This window comes from Aedes aegypti, chromosome 2 (genome assembly GCF_002204515.2).
Source record: "Aedes aegypti strain LVP_AGWG chromosome 2, AaegL5.0 Primary Assembly, whole genome shotgun sequence".
NCBI classification, from domain to species: domain Eukaryota; kingdom Metazoa; phylum Arthropoda; class Insecta; order Diptera; family Culicidae; genus Aedes; species Aedes aegypti.
In genome coordinates, this window is record NC_035108.1 from 291,044,801 (window position 1) to 291,069,743 (window position 24,943).

At 38.8% G+C, this 24,943-nt stretch overlaps 1 protein-coding gene across 2 annotated transcripts in view; it reads left to right on the forward strand.

Moving 5' to 3' along the window:
- The window catches only part of LOC5569176 (prolyl endopeptidase FAP), a 576,755-nt gene that overhangs the window by 426,959 nt on the left and 124,853 nt on the right, over positions 1–24,943 (forward strand). For both annotated transcript variants that reach the window (XM_021845337.1, XM_021845338.1), the window contains exons 8-9: positions 9,722–9,933; positions 22,681–22,840. In XM_021845337.1, the coding sequence (XP_021701029.1) occupies positions 9,722–9,933; positions 22,681–22,840 (372 nt within the window). The remainder of the gene's footprint in view (positions 1–9,721; positions 9,934–22,680; positions 22,841–24,943) is intronic.

Here is a 24,943-nt window from a genome sequence, read left to right on the forward strand (position 1 = left end):
TTTTTCCTGATTATGTAACCATGTTTAACAAATGCTCAAGAACTTTAAAAAGCATACTGCACATAAAAAACAGTATAATATTCATGTTTTTACAGTCAAAATAGGCAAATTCCTTAGGGTGTCCATACTGCCCCGTGTCCCCCTACGTTTTTTATTATTTTCCATACGTTTTGACAGTTCACCGACTACCATTCTTCCATGCGCTGTTTGAAATTTGAGAAATTTGAGAATCCAGCGTAGCGCCATCAGTGAAAGGTATACAAACATCAGTGTCGCCGCTAGGCGGCCAGCACAGATAAACTGAATAATCGAAGAATTGTTGTCTGTACTTTTTGCCACTGGCGCCAACTGTTAGCGATTAAGATCAAAATAAACAGTCGTTACCCTATTCAATCGGTTCATGGCCGCTTGCTTCTCTCCATCCTCGAATGCGACGCATGCTCTGCAGGTCCTGGTGCATCTGATCAATCCATCTAGCTCGCTGCGCTCCATGCTTTCTTGTTCTGACCGGATACGAAGCGAACACCATCTTTACATGGCTGTTTTCCGGCATTCTTGTAACATGCCCTGCCCAGCGTATCCTTCCAGCTTTGACTACCTTCAGGATACTGAGTTCGCCGTGTCGAGCTCATGGTTCATCCTTCACCGCCACACACCGTTTTTCTGTACTCTGCTAAAGATCGACCCAAGCACCCGGCGTTCCAAAAACCCCAGAGCTTTCAGGTCCTCTTCGAGTATCGTCTACGTTTCATTCCTGTAGAGGACTTCCGGTCTTATGAGCGTTTTGTACTTCGTGCAATTGGTGAGGGGGTGAATATTTCAAGACCGCAGCTTCTTCTGGAGCCCACTTCCACTGATGATGCGCCTTCGTATTTCCCGACTAACATTGTTGTCAGCCGTCAACAAGGATCCGAGTTAGACGAACTCATCCACCACCTCAAAGGTATCCCCGTCTATCGTGACACTGCTTCCTAGGCGGGCCCTGTCGCGCTCAGTTCCGCCTACCAGCATGTACTTTGTTTTCGACGCATTCACCATTAGCCCGACCCTTGTTGCTTCGCGTTTAAGGCGGGTGAACAAATCTGCCACCATTTCAAATTTTCTCTCAATAATATCCATGTCGTCCACGAAGCAAACAAATTGTTCGGACCTCGTGAAAATCGTGCCTTGATTGTTAAGTCCGGCTCTTCGCATGACACCTTCAAGCGCAACATTGAACAACAGGCACGAAAGTCCATCGTCCTGTCGTAGTCCCCGCCGAGACTTGAACAAACTGGAGTGTTCGCTCGAGATCTTCACGCAGTTTTGCACACCATTCATTGTTGCTCTAATCAATCTTGTGAGCTTCCCAGGAAAGCTGTTCTCGTTAATGATCTTCCATAGCTCTACACGGTCAATACTGTCGTATGCCGCCTTGAAATCGATGAACAAATGGAGCGTAGGGATCTGGTACTCACGGAATTTCTAGCGGATTTGCCGCACGGAAAAGATCTGGTCCGTTGTCGAGCTGCCGTCCATGAAACCTGCTAGATTACTTCCCACGAACTCGTTTGCTATAGGCGATAGATGACGGAAGAGAATCTGGGATAGCACTTTGTATTCGGCGTTTGGGATAATGATTGTACGATAATTCTCACACTCCAGTTTGTCGTTCTTTTTGTAGACAGGACATACATATAACGCCTTGCTTCCACTCCTCCGGTAGCTATTCCGTCTCCCAACCTGTCGAAGCCCATCTTGATGAGTTCTTCTCCGATACCATCCTTGCCAGCGGCTTTGTTGTTCTTGAGCTGTTGAATGGCATCTTTTACTTCCCCCAACGTGACAGCTGGTTGATTTCCACTGTCCACTGTGCTGACGTAGTACCGTGATCCGGGGGCAAATTGATCACTGGGGTGAATATGATCAGTTCGGTATCAAATAGCATTAGTAATCGCCTTTGCTGTCCTAACCTTCTGTACTTGTGTTCTCTACGCTATTCAGGTGTTCATCGTAGTGCTGTTTCCACCTTTCGATCACCTCTCGTTCTTCCATCAAGAAGCTCCCATCCTTATCGCGACACATTTCAGCTCGCGGCACTAAGCCTTTGCGGGATGTGTTGAGCTTCTGATAGAACTACTTTCGCGTTTCTTGAGAATGGTACAGCAACTCCTTCTCTTGGCATTCCATTTCTTCTAGGCGGCGTTTTTTGTCCCGGAATAGGCGGATTTTCTGTTTACGCTTCAGTCTGTATCGTTCCACGTTTTTTCGCTTACCAAGCTGCAGTATTATAGCCCGCGCTGCATTCTTCTCCTTCAAAACTTCCTGGTACTCCTCGTCGAACCAATCGTTTCATGATCTCCGTTCCACATATCTGACAATGCTTTCAGCAGCGTCGTTAATGGCTGCTTTGACTGTCTTTCAGTAGTCCTCAAGAGGGGCCCTATCGAGCTCGCCCTCATCCTGCAATGCTGCCTCAAGATGCTACGCGTACGCATTGGCGACATCCGGATGTTTCAGTCGCGCTAAATTGTACCGATGCGGGCGTCGATACCGTACATCGTTAATGACGGATAGTTTAGGGCGCAGTTTCACCATCACCAGGTAGTGGTCGGATTCGATATTAGCGCCACGATAGGTTCTGACGTCGGTTATGTCGGAGAAGTGCGATTCTGTCTCCTGAGATGATCTGCAGGTGTACCGATACGGGAGGCTGTGCTGGAAATAGGTGCTACAAATGGCCATATTCATGGTAATGAGAGCTTTTTCTCGATTTTAAAAACAAAGAATGCCCCAAATGTGTTCCTGGCCGATGGAAAAATGGCTAAAACGGCCGGATACGGTGAAGGTATAGTGCTCGGTGTGAACAGCGACGGTCTACAAAGTAAAGCAGAACGAGTCCAACGAAGTAGTCCGCAACATGGCGCTAGGGGTTTACCAATATTATGGCATCGATTACGATGAGATGTTCGCTTCTGTGGCTAAGCATGCCACCCTACGAGTTCTGCTGTCCCTGGTTGCGTAGAAGGGAATAGTGTTGAAGCACTTTGACCTGCGCACCGTTTATCTCTACGAAGACATAGATGAATAGATCTACATGCGCCAACCACTCGGCTACGAAGTTTGCGGCAAAGAGGAGGTCGTTTGCCGACTTCGTAGAAGTATTTATGTGTTGAAGCAGTCAGCCCGTTGTTGGAACCGGAAGTTAACCGGGGATCTGACAAATTTAGGATTCCATACAAGTTCTACGGATCCGTGTTAATTCATGGCAACCAGAAACAGCAAGAGAGTGTACCTGATCGTGTACGTGGATGATTTCCTCGTCGGATCTGTGAGCGAGGAGGAGTTGACTTGCGTTCGGAAACAACTGGGTCAGCATTTCGAAATAGTTAATCTAGGTGACGTTAAACACTTCCTAGGACTGGAAGTTCAGAAGGGTACAGTGTTAGCCTGGCTAACTATATCGACAAGCTGGTTGCCAAAGTAGGTCTTTGTGATGCAAAGACGGCAAGAACGCCTGTGGATCAGGGCTATTTGAAGCGAGGTTGAGGACAAATCATTCGAAGATGGCACAAAGTATAGAGTTTGGTTGGTACGCTTTTCTATATGGCGGTGTGTGCGCGGCCAGATATCTCGACGAATTTTGTGATACTAGGAAGAAAGTTCAGCGCTCCAACGAAGGTAAACTGGACCGCTGCAAAGCATGTGATTCGGTACCTGAAGGGTACCAGAGATTGGAAACTGTTGCTTGGACAAAAGAAGATGGAAAAGCTAGTGGCATTTTCTGACTCGGATTGTGCTGGAGATCAAAATACGCGTGGGTCAACCACCGGTTACGTAGTTTTCTATGGAGGACGAGCAGTTTACTGGGTCAGTCGTCGGCAAAGTTGTGTTACGCTATCGACGATGAAGGCCGAGTACGTCACCCTGGCTGAAGCGTGCCAGGAAGTTTTGTGGCTGTGGAGACTACTTGAAGATTTCGGTGAGGACCAGTTAGAAGCTACAGTGGTATATGAGGACAACCAAGGATGCCTGAGTTTCGCCTATGGACAAAGGCTGGTGCTTCAGCACTGCCCAACGAACCAGATGCCAGCTGACGTCCTGATGAAGCCATTGGGCTTCGTTAAACATCAATAGTTTGCCAAGCAGTAGGGTTTGGTTGGTTGGAAACCGAGTCTAGGTAATCTGTCCCGCCATTGAGAAGGAGTGATGGGATGTTTTTCATTCTTCCGAGACCAGTACGTGTGTGTCCACTTGTGCTCTGTAAGAACTCTGCTTGCCAACGGATCAGCTGCCTGTGGCATGGGGAACAAACGCTGTTGTGAGCCGCTCCTACCATGGAGTACAGACGCTCCAGGTTTACAGAGGCAGAAGCAAACCCCCCCACAGTATTTCGATAGGCCGAAATCGTGAACTTAATTCTATAGCACTCTTAAACGTGATTTTTCTTGAATGGTGTCTTCGGACGAAAATTTTCTAAAAATATAGCTCATATTTTGGCGATAAATGTTAGTTCGCAACTTTGCCGCAGGCGGCGCTGTAAAATCAAAATTTCTGAAATGACGATCTTGCTGTGTGTCTTTGGCAAAGTTGTAGATAATTTAAATACAAACAACTTTGCCAAAGACACCTAGTCTGTATCTAGCCACATTTTCAAAATAAGGAAGTATTTCATGAACGACCCCCGAAAAATAGTTTTTCTCGAATATTTTGGAAATGTGAGGTTTCCGGTAGCAACATTGTTCTGCAAAATTGTGCAGACTATCAAAATGAAACACTTTCTCAAAAATACTAGGGTTCTAAAATGTAAGAGACAGTAGTTATAGTTTTTTAAGTGCAAAAATCAGTCACTTTTGGGGGTCGCAGCTCCTTTGCTTGTTCAGTTAGTTTTTTGCTTGGTTTGTTTAAACTATTTTTGATACTCGTGACGTACGGGTCTGATGACTCCAGAAGCCGATGCAGTAGATCTTCGTTAACTGTTGTTCGAGAAAACTTTCTGGTATGGTCAATTCGATACCTGCGAAACAGTCACACAAATGTTACAAGGATTAAAATTTGTGAAAAATCTTATTTTATACTTAAACAGGAGGAAGTAATTCTGAATGTAATAGATAGAAGCATGTGTGTCCAGTAAGTGATTTATGAAGTACGTTTTACCAAAAGTTACACTAATTTCATAAGACGAATATTTCGATAAAACTTTATCGGTTTTTGTATGATTTTTTTTTTCTGAAATGTTTAAGACGTCAGTTTTATGAATTAAATGGTTAACTTAAATCTTTCACAAACATCAATTATAGCTCACCTTTTTATGTCCTTATTACGGCTTTTTTGAGCCTCCTCAGAAAGCTGACCGATTGGCACTAAGAAGTGTTCGATCACTTGCGATCCATGAATTAGAATTTTGTGTTCTGTAACCGGCATATAGTACCACTCGTATTTCCTGACTAGCTTCTCAGCTGTTTTCGACAGAAATCAAATTTTTCGATGTTAATTTCCATTCCTGATGCCATAGTTTCAAGTATTACTGCACATCTCTTGATCAGTTCCAGGTTTAGCTCGGTTATTTTGGCCGACATTTCCGGGTTTAAAAAAAAAACGACGAGCAGTATTGCCATCATTTGACGTACCTGCTCCTCCTGCACAAGGTTGGTCCACAATGAGGTCCATTTCTATTTTGAATTTTCGTTGAATTTGCTTTTTACGCTCTTCAACGATATTCACATACTCATTTGTAATCCTCCATTTTTTCAACGGTAATTTGTACGCTAGATGGAGGAAAAACTCAAAAAAAATGATACATGCGTGAAGAGGTGACAGTCCAAAGTCGAATGTGCTGGCATCTATCACTTTGCTGTAGATCAGATCCAAATTATTCATATCTTTTGGAGTAGCCTTGCAAACATAGCAGGTTTGTGTGGACTTAGTAGACGTTATCGCATTGATAGCTTTACCATCAATCATTGTCAAATGCATCCTACAATGTAATCTGATCACTCTTCCATGCATAGGGATATCGAACTAAGTTAACTCATTGATCTGTTGTATGAAATGCTCCTTCTCTTGTACTGTGACCGCCACTGTCTCTTTGATGTACTGAATTCTGATGGGTCTACAGTACCTGGTTGATGATGGTCGCTTATTGAGGGAAAGAACTTTTCCATTTGCAGGGGCACGAGTGAAGTGACAAACATGCTTTTGTCAGAAAAAGTACCGTCATCTCCTTCAAATTTCATTTTGTGTTCGCTCACCCCAGATGTTCCGTCGAACCCCCATTTTACCGTCAGCTCAACGTTCAATAGTTCTGCATCCGTAAAATTACACAACAAATTTGCATTGGCTTCTATTATCCTTTGTGCTGTGTGTTCCAGGAGAGATGCGAGTTTTATTTCGGCTGATGTTTCCGTTATTAAGATTGAATCTGTGGGAGGATAGCAACTCGATTTAATTTGTAGTACTTTGTAATACGACGGGTATAAGGCTGCGTTCCGACTCATGGCTCCGTTGCGCTATTGTTTGTATTGGTCAATAGTCACATTTGAATCCAAAATTAAGGCAAGGGCCTCAATATCAGAATATGGCATTAGATGTTTTGATGCTGATCGTTGCAACGATAACAACGATCGCTTTCGATGCATTGCCTTTCGTTACCTCTTGAACAATAGCAGATGCATCCTTCTTTCCATCTTGTCTCAGTTTTATTTGTTTGTTTGTTTGTTTAGTGTTTACAAAGTTATGGGTTTCCGAAGCAGCAATTTCCATATCATTCGATTGAATTCCATAATATGAAAACACTACATCGCAAACTGCTTTGACTTAAGCTTTCTGCTGCCCCACACAGTTTTTCCAAACGAGATACAGTTTTTGTTTGTCGATACCGTCTGAAATACCCAGTAAAAGAAAGACCGAATGGTTGAATCAAAATTTGAAAACTGAGAGTCGATGTTATTTATTATTATTATTTATTTGCGACACTTTACCATTAATGTGGCATTCGTGTCGATAGTCGATGTTATGTCGAACCAGTTTCATATATTAATATATATCGGCAAACAGTTTTTTAACTAGCAAAAACTTACCTGATTCGTCATCCATTTTTACACACGCACCTTGTAACACCACTTGAAAACAACCGCTGTCGAAGAAAATAACCGCACTTTTGACAGCATACATAAACACACTCTAAACTAAATTAAGACAGACAATGAGGAAGATTCACACAGCTGCTGAAAAAAAAATTTTACACATCTTGACTGTAGCACACATTTTGGTCGGAGTGCGTGAAAAGACGGGAATTTATGGTCGCAGCATTAATTTCACTCATAAATTATGTAAGTTTATTTAAGAGTGCATGCGCTAAAAACTTGAAAAAAAGCAAATGGTAGAGCGAGGGGAGAGTGAAAACAAGTGTATTGCTCTCATAAAGGATGTCTTGCACGTGCCTTCAAAACTGGCCTAAATAGACTCTGATAAAAATCACGTTAACTGTAAGGGATACCCGTGGATACTCATGGCAATATCTACATTTGCAACTACTAATGATATATTTTACAACCCAGTGGGTTTCATCTGCCACCACTTGCCACCCGGAAAAATATACGACCCTCAAAAGTGATTGATTTTTGCACTTAAAATACTATAACTACTGTCTCTTACATTTTAGAACCCTAGTGTCTTTGAGAAAGTGCTTCATTTTGATAGTCTGTACAATTTCGCAGAACAATGTTGCTACCGGAAACCTCACATTTCCAAAATATTCGGGAAAAACTATTTTTCGGGGGTCGTTCATGAAATACTTCCTTATTTTGGAAATGTGGCTAGATACAGACTAGGTGTCTTTGGCAAAGTTGTTTGTATTTAAATTATCTACAACTTTGCCGAAGACACCATATTTAAAGATCGTCATTTCAGAAATTTTGATTTTACAGCGCCGCCTGCGGCAAAGTTGCGAACTAACATTTATCGCCAAAATATGCTATATTTTAAGAAAATTTTCGTCCACAGACACCATTCACGAAAAATCACGTTTAAGAGTGCTACAGAATTAAGTTCACGATTTCGGCCTATCGAAATACTGTGCCCCCCCCCCCTCTTCCCTGTTAGCATACGACCATAGCTCCCGCCGGATTTGGTTACCTGATCTTCCCTAAGGTTGTTTGTACCCCGGCCAGTACCAAGAGGAGTTAGCCATTTACCGAACCATATATAAACTCCGACTTTTTTATACCAAGAGAAGAGAAAACATTAGCAAAATAAAATAAAAAAAACTCCGAAACACCCAACAAATGAGAGCTTGGATCCTTGCCTGGATAGTTCTTTTTTTGTGATATTCAGAACAAATCTCAAGGAAATATGTTGTTTTAGTATTTTGAACCAAACCATGTATTGGAAACAACCCTCGACAAATCATTTCCATTTCAGCACCAAATTAGATGCTTATTTTTTCAGATTTTATTCTTCTACCATAGACAGCGTGCCCATTTTGCTCTATTATGACTCTCCTCACACCAGTTTATGAAGTTCGGAAGAAGTTTAACAGTGTCTGAGAAAGTCTTAAGGAGCCAAAATTGCACTCTATTTTCAAGACTCCCTTAAATCCATCATCTTCCACAAACACCATTTTACCACCCTGATGCACAAGTTTTTGTGATTTGGATTTGAATATCGCTTAACTTTACTAAAGGACATGTGTAACAATGACAGATTCTTTCCTCTCTCGCTCTCTTTCGATTATAACTGTGCAGTACTAACAATGTCCTTGGCAAGCTTTTCATACAAAAAAAAAATCGCAACAGAAAAAGGTTAATATGGCTCAGTTATTGATTAAAGAAAAAGTAAGCCAAGAGAGACTTTCAATGTTTGATAGATCATTTTGAAAAGTTACGCGAGAAAGAAATGACTCTCCAATGGCTCCTAAATTGCGTTCCAGGGCCATTCATGTACTTTGCAGAGGAGGGGTTAAGCAGGGTTCCAGTAGGGGCGTAAGTGGTGTCTGGTTGATAATGCACTTTTTTACCGATTTACATCCCCACTTTATTATACTTAAATTCTCTTTCAAATCATCCTTTAAAAAATCGACCACAGCTGAAATCGGATTTTTTGTTTCTAATCAAATTTTATATCCTTAAGTTTATAATTTCCAATAAAATAAGTGATAGTTTGATCATTATCATCATCATCTTATCGGCAATGATAAATAATTTTTTTGCTTGGATTTTTATTGTACGTTCTTTATCATCTAGCACATTTTCCCTACAACAAAGTCGTTCAGATATACTTAACGCGATTTGTGCAAATCTGATAAGAGGGGCTTCCAGAAATGTAACACCATCAACAAACAGGTAGCTAAAAAATCGCTCAAAATTCAAAATCTACTTTTAAAAAATGCAAGAATAAAATGTGTAAAAGTCAGATTTTTATCTGCACTAGTCTCAAAATGGAAGTATGGTACATTCGTGCCCATACTTTCTGGGACACCATATAATTTATGGCAGTTTAAGAAAGTCTGCAATTGTCATGAAAAGAACTGTCGTTAAAAAGATTGAAGTGTACTTTACAGATGTGTAAATTCGCGAATTTTAAATACAAAAAACATGATTTGGTTCTGACCTTTATAATGCAAATGACCAAAGACAAAAACTACAGCCAAATATTCATAAATCCCTTCTTGATTGCACATTTCCATTTTAATTACATTGATTGTTTCCTTTCTCCTTTTTCTTTTTCCTCTACCCCATTTCAGCGAAACGATCCAGCTAACACTGAAGGCAGACAGTGACGAGTGGCCGTATCTGCTGCATGCGGAGTTCACCCCCAAGGGCCAGGCGATAGTCCTGGTGCACATGTACGACATCTACTACAAACCGTCGGCACGAGCCACCCAAACGTATCGGCTCACGAAAACCGCCATCCCGGGCATTATCTACAACGGCGTTCCGGATTGGCTTTATGAGGGTAATTACAAACGAACCGCTGGCTGGCGGCGATGTGTGCCAGTCAATGCACGTGGAGTAGAGTGCGCCTTAGTTTTCTAAAGTTCTTAAAAAAAATCGTAAGCTTGAAGTAATATAAAAAGGAAACTTCAAGGCTTGATTAAAACAGTAGTTTACGGAACAAGTTGCAGAATGATGATTTTTACAGCACGAGTCGTTAATTTATCCTACGAGGCTTGCCGAGTAGGATAAGGATAGTTACGACGTGTGCTGTAAAAACCGAGTTCTGCGACGAGTTACGTACCACATTTTTGCAATTTCATAGAAGACCACTTGAAGATATCAGAAATAATATTGGAATGCATTCACCATCATTTTACAATTTCTGAAATATGGTTGTGTAATAATTCATTACGCAACTCAAAACAGTTGCGTAGTGAGAAAGCGTTGCGTAATGAATCATTACAGCACTGGTTTCAGTTGCGTAATGACTGCATACTTCAGGAAAGTAGGCCGTTTCATGACAGATTGACGTGATGAAAGTCAGCCTATTATGATGAGAAATTGCAAAAAATATATTAAGATTTGAAGGAGGTGCAAGTATCTTAAAAGTAAATTGACAAGTTATAAAATTTGACCTTCAGTTGAGTGTTCAATTTGAATCGGGTCAATAGCGTTAGCGTTAGAGGAATTAAGTAAGAAGATTTTGGATCGACTTAATATTTAGAAAGTTATGGGTAATCACAGTTACAATTTACATTTAAGTATCCTGCGCCACCTATTCAGCTCCAACGGGAAAATTTCTTTTCATACGTGATTCAAATGCAGTAAATCTCGCGAATATTTGGTTTTAAGAATATTCGAAAAGTAAGCCGCACCCTAAAATAGAGCAAAGGGTCAAAGTTTCATGGAAGCACGCTCCTATCATTTTCAAAGGTCGTTAAGACCATGTGACCGCCAGCCATAACCAAATTCAATCTGGTACGTTGTGTCGTGGTGGTACGGACAGGTCCCATAATGGCTGTAGGCGACAATATAGGACTTTCATACATGGGCAAAACTGGCTAAAAGAACCACACGTATTGACCACAGAGTAGCTGAGAGGGCATAGTGATTACTGTGATGAACTGTTTGGGTGTTATTTCAGCTTATGACACACACTTCCGGAAGTTCATAACTTCAGCATGAGTTGCCATGTGCATCAGAGCTGTTATAGGGATCATAGACTCACATCAATTTTCAATCAAAAGTCTCTTTTGTTTTCTCTCATGAGAAGTATGGTCTCATCAGAGGAGATCGCAGCAAGCCGCGCGTAAAATTTGCCGTTTTTCAAGTTTTCTGTCGCATTTTTTTTTTTTGCTCCACGTAAATTTTCATTTCTGCTGGCGCAACCGTGAAATGGCTGATATAGAATTATAACTTCACTAAATTAGGCGTGTTTTTGTGTGTCGCGAGTGGATTGAAAGTGCAGATTGAAAGTGAATGAACTAAAGTGTCCAGGAACGTTCTGAGTCTGCGATTTGTTTTTGCTAAATTGAAACTTATGTATCGGCGGTGGTTCAAATTTTCGACATTTTTGTTTTTTTTTTAACGACGTTACGATCCCGCGATGCAACGTTTTAAGCAATGTGAAATTATTAAGATGCAAAAGTCCAAAACAAATGTAAACCTGGCAGTAATTATTGAAAAAAAAATCTTCAACTCCATTGGTACCCCGAATGCCTGATATTTGTGATGCTAGATCGAATGCAGCCATATCATTACTTTGGATTCGGTGAGATCTTTCATATTTGAACTCTAATAAGAGGGATGCACGCTGGTTAAATAGTCAGCTTTTCATATAGGAGTTGGGCGTTCTTTTGGATAAACGCGAGGTCAGATGTGCTGATCGGTGTTTAATCAGATTGGACTAGTTGGTATGAAAGTACTAATCTGAATTGTATAAACATTTTGCAAAAGAAAAAAAGGGGGGGAGTCAACCTTAATATTTTCTTCTCGTTTCAGAAAGCGAGTAATGGCGCTTTAGCCTAGGCTACCGAGCCAGGACATAAGGAAGAAATACCTATGTCCCATCCCTGGAAGCACCCACAACAATGGAGTGTGCATTAACTTTATTAGCCACGCCACTCCCAACGATTTAAACTTTCCCCCTAAAATGAGAAGGTTGGTACGGTTGTCCTCGTTTCTTCCTTAAAACAATTCAAACATTTACGTCTATCATATTATTCATAAGTGGATAATCTGATCGCCGCGAACTTTTGAGTTATCTTCAAAAAAACAAGTCTGCACAGTGGGCCTGGCCATATTAATATTTGTATCATATCACCGATATGCTGCAAATATTAATGCTGACAAGAAAATACTAGAAAAAAATCCAGTATTTCCAGGATGCTCTTCAATATTGGCTGTGCAAGCGCTTAGATAGATAGATAGATAGATGAGAAGTATGGTCTCATCAGAAAAGTTATTCAAGAAATCAGGCCCTGTATCTAGACCAACATTTAACTTAATTTGCTAAGAAATAACAGAAAATTTTCGATTCTTGTATTGCTTTTTTATCGGTTGGCATGAAAACTGAGAATTCAACATCATTTTTCTCCTTTTATTTCTTTTCTTACACAGAGTTTTTTTCAAATGTTAGTCTTGGTATAGTGAGAAAAAAATTGCAATTATGTGCAACAAGGCCTGCAGAAGACGCTAATGTGAAACGTCAAACACGAATGAATTCGACGCGCGCACGTCTGATAATGATACATGAAACCTAAGAAATTTGAAATGCTCGTTGAAAGCGTGGTTGAAGTAAATTTCGTCAATTTTTCATCTGTTTGCCTGTGATTCAGGTTTATGAGTTTAAAATAGTTGATGCACACTAGCATCACCTAGTAGTAAGATTATCAAAAACTCTTTTACGAAGAGGGTTCTAAGAATAGTTTTCAATAAATAGAAACATGAGAGCAGATTTGAGTAGGAACCTTCCACTGCTAAACAGAAAAATCCATTCTAGAATCCGTGAACACCTATCATAAACTCGTGAACATGTATGAATGCATCGTGAACTACATCCTGTTTACATGAATGAGAAGTTTGATCCGTCAACGCCCATGATGATTTGACAATAATTCACGGTGTATCTCGTCTCGTCTAGATGTTAATTCTTAAATTTCGCCAGTTTTTCTTCCAATAACACCACCAGAGATTCTCACAGGTATCCTTCCAATAATTATTTTTGAATTAATCCAAAAATGCCTCAAGGAATTCTTTTTTATTTTTTTTTTCCAATTGGATATGTATTCCTTCAGTGATTTATCCATTTTTAAAGATCCTTGCTGGAGTTTCTCATACAATTTGTCCAGGAAAATTCCTCAGAAATCTTTGTGAAGACGCTCACTGAAATTTCTTCTGTGCTATCTCTTTTCTCGTCATCCTATTTCTCCTATGTTTTCTTTCATGGATTTAATAAAGTACCTATTGCTGCATGAAATTTTACGATGATTCTTTCAAAAATCAATTGCAGAACTTTTCCCAGTAATAGTACAAGAATTCCTTTTTATTCTTGTAAGCAATGTTTTTACAACTTATTCAAATAATGATTATAATTATTACACTTAAATTCATCTATTTTTTCTTCTAATATAATTCCAGGAAATCTTCGAAATTTTAATGGCAGGAGTTCCTCCTACAATCTCCTCTAGGAATTTTACAAAAAATCCATTCAAGAATTCTCCTTGTAATATATCTTGGATTTTTCCAAAGACTCTAACTTCATCATACCAAGAAATCGATAAGTTTTCTTCAAGCATACTGACTACGAAATCCTGTTTAAGATACTTCTTGTAATACTTTCAAAGATTTTCTCAAAAATCGCTGGACGGTTTCCTTAAAGATTTTTAACAACATGCAACAACACTTTTTCCTGCGACGTTTTTAAAGTGTCCATCATTTGATTTCTCCTATTTTTTTAGTAATTCCTCTAAGGGTTAATCCATACAGATTTTGAAACAAATTTCTTTCACAAATTCCTTCTGTATTTATTAACGACTTGAAATGTTATAAATTGGACTCCTTGATTTTATTTATTAGTGAATCATAATCAGTTTTCTTTAAATCGATAACAAATGTCGACTAAGGCGTTAGTTTTGAATCCATTTGAAATTTCAAGTTTTACTTTGTATGACCTTTTTTAATCTCATACATTTTCATATATGTACGCATGTTTATCGATCAACAAGAAATCAATTTCGAATAGTATTCACATAATAACATATTTTGTAAATAAAACACAAAAAATGTGATTTCATTACAGCTGTTGCTTCGGTATTTGAAGATTTTTCACTGTGCTTTGAGAGAACTTTTGAAAATTAAGCATTTATAACCCATGAGTCTATATTTTCAATCAGGTGGAAATGGATAGAATAAATATTGGATGGAAAAGACAGATTTTTGCAAAACGTTGAAGAATGAAATTCTTAAAATTGATTTTTACGGTGACATTTGGTTTGCTCTGATTACACAGTACATAAGTAGTCGTGATACTGTTACACTTATGTGCTGAATCACTGTTGCTAAGTGAAATTCCAAGCTCATTTTTTATTTCAATAGTGATCTCTCATGATCAATACTTGGAATCTGACTGAGTGGCATAGTTCGCTTGCAGAACATAGTGGCTTTGATCGCTAAAGGATCATGCTCATCGAGCTCGCTCACGTCTTCAATGCCTGGGCCCAACAACAAAAGAGGTTGAAATAACTATGGAGAAATTTTGAAAAATGTTCGAAATACGTTACTACCGTAATGTAAGTACAAACTTATCATTCCATAGTCAAAACTATTTCTTCAAACCTCAATGAAGGATGCTGCTGAAGAAACGAATCCCTTCTGAGCTAATTTTGTTTGGAAATTTTGTAGATGTTTGTAGGGCTATAATCCCATATGAAGCAAACAAACTCATGAATTTCTCTTCTCTTATCTTTCGGATTGAATTAATCATTTCATCATTTTTTTGTTAGGATTTGAAAAATAAGTTTTTACTATGGGATGATAAGTTTCTACTTACATTCCAGTACTAACGTGATTAAAACATTTTTCCAAATTTCTTCATAGTAATTTCCATATAAATTTTGGCCACCTGAAAGCTGAAAATTTCACAGAAAACTATTTTTATGGTAAGGGTAGTAAAAATGATGTGGAATATTGGATTTTCAAACATTTTCAAATTTTGAATTGCCTTACTGACCATTGTTTTGCGATGTGTTTCCTTAAATAAAAAAAAAATAATCTCAATGGGAAAATGGATTTTTTCTTTAAATAAACTTCCAATCACAATTCAATTTTGATATGTAATCCAGGAAACATTGCTTATATGCAGTAGCGCAACCAGGATTTGGTTCTGGGGGGGGTTTTGATATCTTGAAGGTAATAATTTTTGGGAAAGTAGGAAGCCAGACCCCATTCTTGGCTCACTTTTGCAGTGGGGTTTTTTAAAAGCTAGAGCGCTCATATTTGGCCACAATATGCATCGTACTGATGCGCTTCTTACACCAAAGTTTCAGACAATTATACCGAGAAAAACCTCCCATGCCAAAGTGAATCAGGGAAGTGCCCAAATGGTTCTCCACCCTATGTTTCAACAAAAAAATGAGTTGTAGAGTTTTACTTTATTTTGTTTTGAATGTGCATTTACCATAGCATTCGTTGTCGTCCCATGTTACAGTATTCGATATACAGAAGGAGACAACATTATCTGCGTAATTTTTAAAACTGAAGAAACGATTCTCCGAAAATTCATATGCTCTGAAGTTCGGGAAAGGTTGCAATGTAATGAGCAAATTGAAAGATTATTTATGCTGCGGATGGGACCTTTTTCCCAATATATTTGAATGGATGATCAAATTCTGACACAAATGCTTCAGTTAGGTTTAAAAGATCAAACTTGGAGACCTGGGTCTTGGCTTCTAGTGGGCTTTTTGTGATTTGCACTGAAACTCATAAATAAGCTTTCACTCACTTCACATAATTTCACTCAGCAGAAAATTCAGGATATTTCAAACACAAACTTTTTTGTCATCGTATGTTTCGCATCGTGTGAATAATGTCTTAACTTTCACTTTGATTTTATTTGAATACAATTTTTTTACTAAATAATATAGTTCTAAAAACAAGTTTGAATTATTGATCAATTTCCCAAAATAGTGGAATGAACAGTTTTATTTTTGTGTTTTTGTTAAATTTGGAGATTTATTATTACTCAAAAGATTGATTTTTTAAAGCTGCGAATTTCCGGCTAACCTATGTATTTCCAAGTTAGGATGTAAATTTTAAGTCAATCCAAGTACTAGAAGCCGAGATCCAATCCTCCAAACCCGACCATTTTGTTTTGATAAAACGACCAACTTGTACTATATTTTGTTCAGTACTATATTATAGTACAAGTCTGCAAATATTTTTTTTATTAACCTCTTCAGGGGTCTAAGAATTTAAAGAAAACATAGAATAAGAATGTAACTGTTAAAACCACTGAAACTCAGAGTGTTAATACGAGCCTAAATTACTGATCCATAATTGTAGAATGTTAATGAACTACAGAAATATACAAGATAAGCCTTATATTTTTTTCGGCTCTGGGGGGGGTTTTGACCCCCAAAACCCCCCCTTGGTTGCGCCACTGCTTATATGAAACAGTTTATTTGAATGGCGCCTCTACATGGGCTTGGCAGAAGTCGATTGATTGGAAAACTTTATTCTAAAGACACTTCTCTGTAAACTTGTCCATTTTGTTGCCCCAGTGATAAAACCCAGTGATGTTTTTCTTACATAACCACAAAACGGTAAAATTATTGGCACTGCACAGTACGAACGAAACCTGTAAAATTATAGCGAGTCGAATGTAACAAAAGGACTCCATCATATATGATAGATATTTATGTGCGATCTTAAAATTACATTGTTGCTGGTTTGAAAATGAACTATAATTAGCTACCAAACTAGATGAATATATAAAAAAAAGTTCTAATCGAGATTCAAACTCGCGACCTTTGGAGCGACAGCTGCATGCCTGAGCTCTCTCGGCTGTCTCACCACCTTGGTGAGTGGTTGACGAAATTTGAACACGTTCTGCGTAAAATTAGTGTATCACAGAATCACTTCGACGGTTGGCGGATTCATCGAGAAGTGGTTGAAAGAGCAGTCAACAATGCGGAGCGTTCTCTCGGTCGCGTGATTGTTGAGCGTGGCTGGGTTTGTTTTGTGGCAGATTCATGTAAATTTCTAGCGGATTTAACTGAAATATATTTGAATGGGCCCTGAGTGGTTTACAGGTGGTCATATTTGCTTCAGCTGTTGGCTAACGCTTGTAATTTTCAAATGCCTGCCACAATTTTCCGTCGATGTTCAAATTGCGTGCTGCTTAATATTCACAAATTTTTGCTGTGTAGGAAACATTTCACACGAAATGTTTCAATTTTTGCCGTTCAAAAGTTCACAATTTCGAGGCTTGTTTAAATAAGCTATTTTGATAAATATCTATGCAAATTTATAATGCACAATTGCCTTAGACGTCTCTTTAGTGGTTTAACAATTTTATTTTGATGATTTGACTTCACAGCAAAAATTTGTGAATATTAAGCAGCACGCAATTTGAACATCGACGGAAAATTGTGGCAGGCATTTGAAAATTACAAGCGTTAGCCAACAGCTGAAGCAAATATGACCACCTGTAAACCACTCAGGGCCCATTCAAATATATTTCAGTTAAATCCGCTAGAAATTTACATGAATCTGCCACAAAACAAACCCAGCCACGCTCAACAATCACGCGACCGAGAGAACGCTCCGCATTGTTGACTGCTCTTTCAACCACTTCTCGATGAATCCGCCAACCGTCGAAGTGATTCTGTGATACACTAATTTTACGCAGAACGTGTTCAAATTTCGTCAACCACTCACCAAGGTGGTGAGACAGCCGAGAGAGCTCGGGCATGCAGCTGTCGCTCCAAAGGTCGCGAGTTTGAATCTCGATTAGAACTTTTTTTATATATTCATCTAGTTTGGTAGCTAATTATAGTTCATTTTCAAACCAGCAACAATGTAATTTTAAGATCGCACATAAATATCTATCATACATGATGGAGTCCTTTTGTTACATTCGACTCGCTATAATTTTACAGGTTTCGTTCGTACTGTGTTTTCTATTAATGATTTTCATGAGATGTCCGGAATTCGAATCAAAGTGTCCGGAATATGAGGCAAAAGTGAGGACGCGTCCGGAATAAGAATCATCAAAAGGCCATACATTTCGATCGAGGAATCATACAGAATGATTTATTTTGTATGCTCTATGCTGTGCTTTACTTCTTTGAGGCTTTAAGTGTCCGTATACCCATAACGCGGGTAGATCACCTTTTCGTGGTGCGTTATGGGGTAAAGATCTACCAGTGAACCCTAGTCCTGACTGCTTCAAACGAAGAGAACAGGATATTATAGTAATCAAAGGAACACTTTTAGTCCTTGTTACATTTTAAACCTTGTTGAAAGTGACAAGTCTCGGTTTCCCAGTTGCCGAGAATGATCTTGAGACAAGGAAAAAAATGAGCCGAATTCAACAATTTGTTTTCTAATCTTTTATTTATTTCGTTCTCTAGTTTGAAGGAGTAAGGACTAGGATTCTGATGCATGGACAATATCGGTGTAATTTCTTGGCTTTATCGAGGGATCCGATTTTGCCTGATAAAGGGGCGCGCCTGTGGAGAGTGCATGCACCACACTCTTCGAAGGGTAGGAACCTTTCAGTTAGAATCCTTACCTGTGATCAAGTTAGGAATTACAACTGTAAGAAAACCGAATGCTTTATCACTTCTCGATAGTGACAAAGTAAAACGACATGCACTACACAAAGGACACGGGATATACTACAATAGATCAAATATTGGTCGCAGTGGTTTATGTTCCGAACAGAAAAAAAAGTGTCCGTAATATGAATCAAAACGGTATTTTGGACCCCCTGGGCAATTTTTCAACAAATTTCCTCGTTTAACTCAAAATATCATCTTAATTCGCAAGTAATTTGTAAAGAGAGGATGCGTGGGCATGGTAACTAGTGAATATGGCACCGCTCAAACGTAAAATTAGTGAACTCGTGCAAAGGCACACAACTAAACAGTACGAGGAATAGGACGGGTCTGGGATCGAATCCATGACCTTCTACTTATGAAGCAGAAGCGGTAGCCATTAAACCACCTACCCCATTTCCAGTTTCGGGAGATATTCTTCCGTCGAGGCACTTTCCATCGGAGTCGGCTAGCTTCACCGTCGGGAACTACGCTGATTAGTATCGATCACTACGAACGGCCGGCTTTAAGTCGTCTAAGCGCTTGCGAACCGGAAGTAACCCCTCAACCGGAATCACAAAACCGGCCTCGGCATCCAACCGGTCCACTCGAAGAGCATGACTTCATCAAACGCCCAAATAAACACAGTAGCATCCATCGAAAAAATAAATCTCATACGACCCAAGCGTGTCGCCGGCCCCAAAATCTGAATGACATTGAAGAGACAAATTGCAGCCAGATACCGGGTTAAGTTATTCTATTAAAAAAAACGGGTTTCACTGCCCATTTGTGTGGGATTGCATTTAGGTCCCATATCAACTGTGCAAAATTTCAGCTCGATCGGAGAAACTATATTTACGCGCCAGCCGTTCAAAGTTTGTATGGGATTCACAATGGGAAAACTTACTTTTGCTAAGAAAAATCGTTAGAGGTCGCTCATTGACCTCTATAAAAATTCTAAACACAGACATCGATAGGTATTTTTACGATGAAGAATATTGCCGAAGATCGCGAAACAATCCGACACTTGTGAAAAAAGTTGTAATGGGACCTAAATGCAATCCAAAAAGTGGACCGGAGTGAGAATTTATTTTTTTCATATAATCGTGTCCCATGCTACTGCCCATGTTCGCAAGGTTTACGTAAGCGCCACTGAAGTTTTCAACACATTTTCGTTATTTAAACGACAAGTAGTTCCAAGATTTTTTCCACGCAGTAATCTAGATAAAGGCTCTACCCCATTTGTCTTGAAGCCATTTGGCATAATGCCGTTTGGCACAATGCCATTTTTCATAATGGCCAATTGGCATAATAGCCATTTGGCATAACGGCCATTATTTAAAAAATAAAGAATTATTTTTCTTTTACATTTTAAAGCGTTCATTTTAATGTTTGAAATGTTTGTCTAAGACGAATAAAGTTAAAGGGAAAATATTGACCATGATTTTTAGTCCAACGAAGTAAATGTGAAGTACAAAGAAATAACTTTAAGAGAGAGTTTTTTTCAAAAGTGGATTACAGGGATATTCCAAAACGAGCTATTCTCGAATTGAAAAAAGTTTCAATTTATGTATTTGATCCTTATGACAAAAGCAACGTAAAGTCTTATTTGAGGTTGAGCATATCGCTGAAGAGGTATCGTGTAGATGAAGATGGGATAACTTATTTAAATACAGCATCATAAGCAAGCTTTGAGTGTGATGAAACACAAACACTTAACCGGATCGTTGCGTATAATTTCATCAAATGATAGAATGGGCTTGAATTCCATAAGCTATGAATTTTCATATGCGCCCGTGTTCTTAATTGGAATACTTTGAGTTTAACATATATGTTATATATCTATACGAGAATTTGAAGTGGCAGAAGTAAGTCTTCTATTTTCGTACTTCAACCTACAAATTTGCGCATCCGTATTATTCCCATATTCCAGAAATAAAAACACGCATTGAAGCATAGGAATGAATTTAGATTAGTAAAATTCACCTTCTTTCAAATATGAGCTGTTCTTTTGAGTTTGCAGTTTAGCGAATCTTAACTTTTATACCGTGCTGCTTCGAATTGCTGAACACTTCGAAAGCCTGGCAGTGGGCTATTCCACGGTGTTTTTTTTTTTTGACTTACATTCGACTTTTTTTCGTAGCGGCGTCGGTGGTGTGGTGGTAAGCGTGATTGCCTCTCAGCCCAGTCGGTTGGGTATCTATGCCTGTCGACGCCATCAAAATTTTCTAAGACAAAAACTTCCTGATCCCGTCACCCTTCTTCGGAAGGGAAGTAAAACCGTTGGTCCTGACCCATGTGGGGGCCATGATGGGTTCGATATGTGGGATCCCTGGTGTGCGTGGCTGGGTGTCGAGATTTTAAGGCTTCTATCCTAGACCCAGCCGACATTAAACAAAAAACTGACGTCGAACAATTGGGTTTATTCTACGAGTGGCGTGAGGTGATAATTGTTGGTCTCGTATAGCGAGGTGACAAAACTCGACTCGAGTGAAGTGACTCGCCGTGTAAATCAAATAGAGAGTCTTTTCAGTCAAGTCGAGAATTGTCAGCTTGCTATACGAAACCTCCAATTCTCACCTCACGCCACTCGTAGAATAAACTCAAATGCAAGTTGACCAGACAAAAAATATGAAAAATACTTTTTTGTCTAATGTTTATAATTGCGACGTCTTCTACATTCTCCATGCATAAAAGTAATCGAAAAAAATATATTTTTGGGTGAATTAAGCCCGCTGTCTGGGATTCCAAGAGTCCGGGTAATTCTAATCAATACGGTATCAAGGCAACCCGATGTGTATAAACATATATCTTGGCGTGCCTATGATTCGTTACGCTGCAAACTAAAAAGAACAGCACGTGCTGTTCAAAAATAGGCGAATTACCCTAATGATTTATTAATAGTGTATCAACTGGTTTTTGTAGCATTTGGTGCATCTCAATTGAGAATATCCTTCTTCAAACATTGAATGTCCTTCATGTTTATTTTCTGCACACTCATAAATAAACGTAAATAAATTTCAATAAATCTTTGTGGCTAGGCAAAACGGTTTCATGTTTCCAGCTACGACAAAATCGTGGCACTCAAGCCACGGTCAAAAATCGAGCAACAGCATTATCACAAAAAAAGTGAAGACAGACGTTCAAAGAGCTTTGAAGCGAGCTCACTCTATGGTGCCCAATTTTATACTTCTTATATTACTTTTTCATGAAACGATACGAATAAGCACTCACAACTATAAGTGTGACTTGGAGGGCTCCGATCGGAACTCAGAAGAGATTCAATTATATTGTCAAAAGTCTAAGATGACATACATTGGATTTAACGAGTTGAGTTGAGAAACACAATTTGTAGAAATATTTTCTTCAAATTATGCCAAATGGCCGTTATGCCAATTGGCCATTATGCCAAATGACCATTATGCCAAATGGCGTTATACCAAACGGCATTATGCCAAATGGGGTAGAGCCTAGATAAAGGTTATAAAAACGCCCTATCGATATTTGTAATCAAACAGTAATGTAGTTAGAAGATTGAAATTGCCAATAGCGCTTACGTAGTAGACCTTGTGAACATGGGTAGTATAGTAGCCAAAAACTATCATGAGGACTGCTTATAAGTTGTCACATCCTATATAAAACTTTCGAAACCTGTCAATGAACATATAAAAATAGCTGTACTAACCACATCAGACAATTAATTAGGGTTTCCCCATAAAACAAAGGCTTCCATGTCCTCACCCGATGCCACCAACGGCATATTGCACTGAACATCTTAATTATTTTTCAATTAATTATCGTTTCCCTCTCCCCACTTTCGTTTCATGTTGTCCATCGCTCAACTCTCACACACACCCTCACAACGGACGTGCAACGATAATGTAATTCCTCCTCACATGGATCGCGTGCCATTTCTGACCGGTTGGTTGGAAAACCCACACCCACAGAGGAAATCCTGCAAAGCAACAAGGCCATTTGGCTTTCGAACGACGGCCACCTGATGCTGTACAGCACCTTCAACGATTCTCTGGTGCAGGAGCAACAGTTCTCCTGGTACGGCATGACCGACGGCGATATCAATCTTTATCCGGAGATCCGCTCGTTAAGGTAAGTTATGCTGCTCGACTGTTGGGCTGCTAAAACTTTCCCTGGTGAAGTTTTGGTTTACTCCGCACTGGTATCACAGACAATCAGATGCAACAGTTTGAATGATTCGCGATCAACATTTGAAGCAGCCTTCGGAGATTTTAACAGGCATTCCATAAGAATTTTTATATTGTTTGATCTTGAGATTCTTACAGGAATACGTCTGACATTTTGACCGGCACGGATGTTTTTTAGAGATTCTTTCTGTAATTCTACTCCAACTAATGCTAAGGATTCCGTCGGAAATTATTCTAGGAATTCCATCCGGATTTGTTTCTAAGAGTTCTCCTTTAGTTTTTTTCTAGGAATTCCTTTATTCTTCGAGGAAATTCATCAGAAATTTTGCAAGGGGTTCGTTTGAATTTTATTTGTTGGATGACATCAACAGTTATACATACATGTATAACTCATGTATAACTTATTCTAGTTTAACAAATAAACTGCTATCAAAATCACAATCAACGATCAAAATACAAAAAAAAACATTATTCATCAAGAAATGGTAGAAACGCGGTTTTAAGCTTTTTCTGGATCGTTTGTCGGGAAAGGTGAAAGTCGAAAATAGAAGCGACCCTGTTAAACACTCGTTTGCTACATCAGTTCCTCCAAGAAATTATTTAATTATGCGAATTGGATATTCGTCAGGAATTCCATCGGGGATATTTATACGAATTGCATAAAATGTATGTCCAGTAACTATTTCTAATGATTTCTGTTAAATTTTTCCATTGATCTTAAACATTAATTTGAACATATGCCAGTGGGCATATTGTTGAAAAGGTTGCAGCAATGTGCAACCTTTTCAACTTATGAATAAACAGTCATTTTAAACACAAAATCAAATTAGTTATATGATTTTTATTTGAGAATGTGGCAATGTTTACCAACACGGAGAAAGTTCTAGAAAATTGCAGTGCAAAGCGTGGAAAATAGCTACTTACGCGGTGAGCGATCATTATCATATTCTGTTCAAGTTGTGATAAACTGTTGTTGTCGTAACAAGATAGAAGAGGAAAATGCCTTCGCTGCTGCGTGTTGGTTGACAATTGATTCACTTTAAGTGATTAAGTTTGTCTAGTTGTCTATGTCAGCCCTGGAAGGTATCAGAAAACCATCTTATGGCTACTAGAAGGAAGGTAAAACTTTTGCCGACACAATTAAACATACATGCAACTCTTAGTTAGTTTTCCTACGATGATAAACTTCGTCTGTCAGCAAAGTATTCCGAATTGGGAAACGACTACCGGTATCGAACGTGATAGATTGGGTCACGAAGAATCTGTCCTGAGGTAAAGCTGTTTAACAAGTTTATCGGACGATGCTGAATATTTACCAAGGAGGAGTACGTTTGATCAGTTGGAAAGTTCTCAGGTGAATAAATTTGGCCAATTGAATTTGAATTCTATACTGCGTTCAACATATGTATGAGAAGTGACCAAAAACAGAAAAAGTCAATCGAAACTTCTATTGAAGTCCTCTTATAGGAAATTTCTTTATCTTTAATTTGATCACAACCACGGAATGCTATCGACTAAGGTTCAAGATCACTGGGGAATTTTTCGGCTTCGCAGTCACTAAAGCAGTCAACGATTATTACTTTTCTTACTTCCAACGTTTCGGTGGCTACCTCTATATCATTTTGTTTATAATCTCTCTGATATTAAACTTATCATCTTAATTTATAAAATAAAATAAATCAAGAGTATGCAAAATTTAAACTTTTAAAGGCTGATTCCACTGAAAATGTGTAATTTTGTGTAAAATATGACCAAAAGTATGGGACCGCGACAAAGCCGCGAAATTTTGTATTTAATGCCTTGGTAGCACGCGAAATTTTAAGAAATTTGCCGCGAATTTTTATTGTCGCTAGCAATAACTCTCACAATTCAGTTTTTCAAATGCAACATATGAAAAGATCGGAACATCCTATAGAAACTAAATCTTCTAAGTTAGGAGTAATTCTTTTAATTCTGTAAGTGTTTAATCATAAACTGGTTGACCTGTTTCCTCTCTACATGTAGATGTAACAAGTTTAGAATAAACATATCACATACATTGATAGAA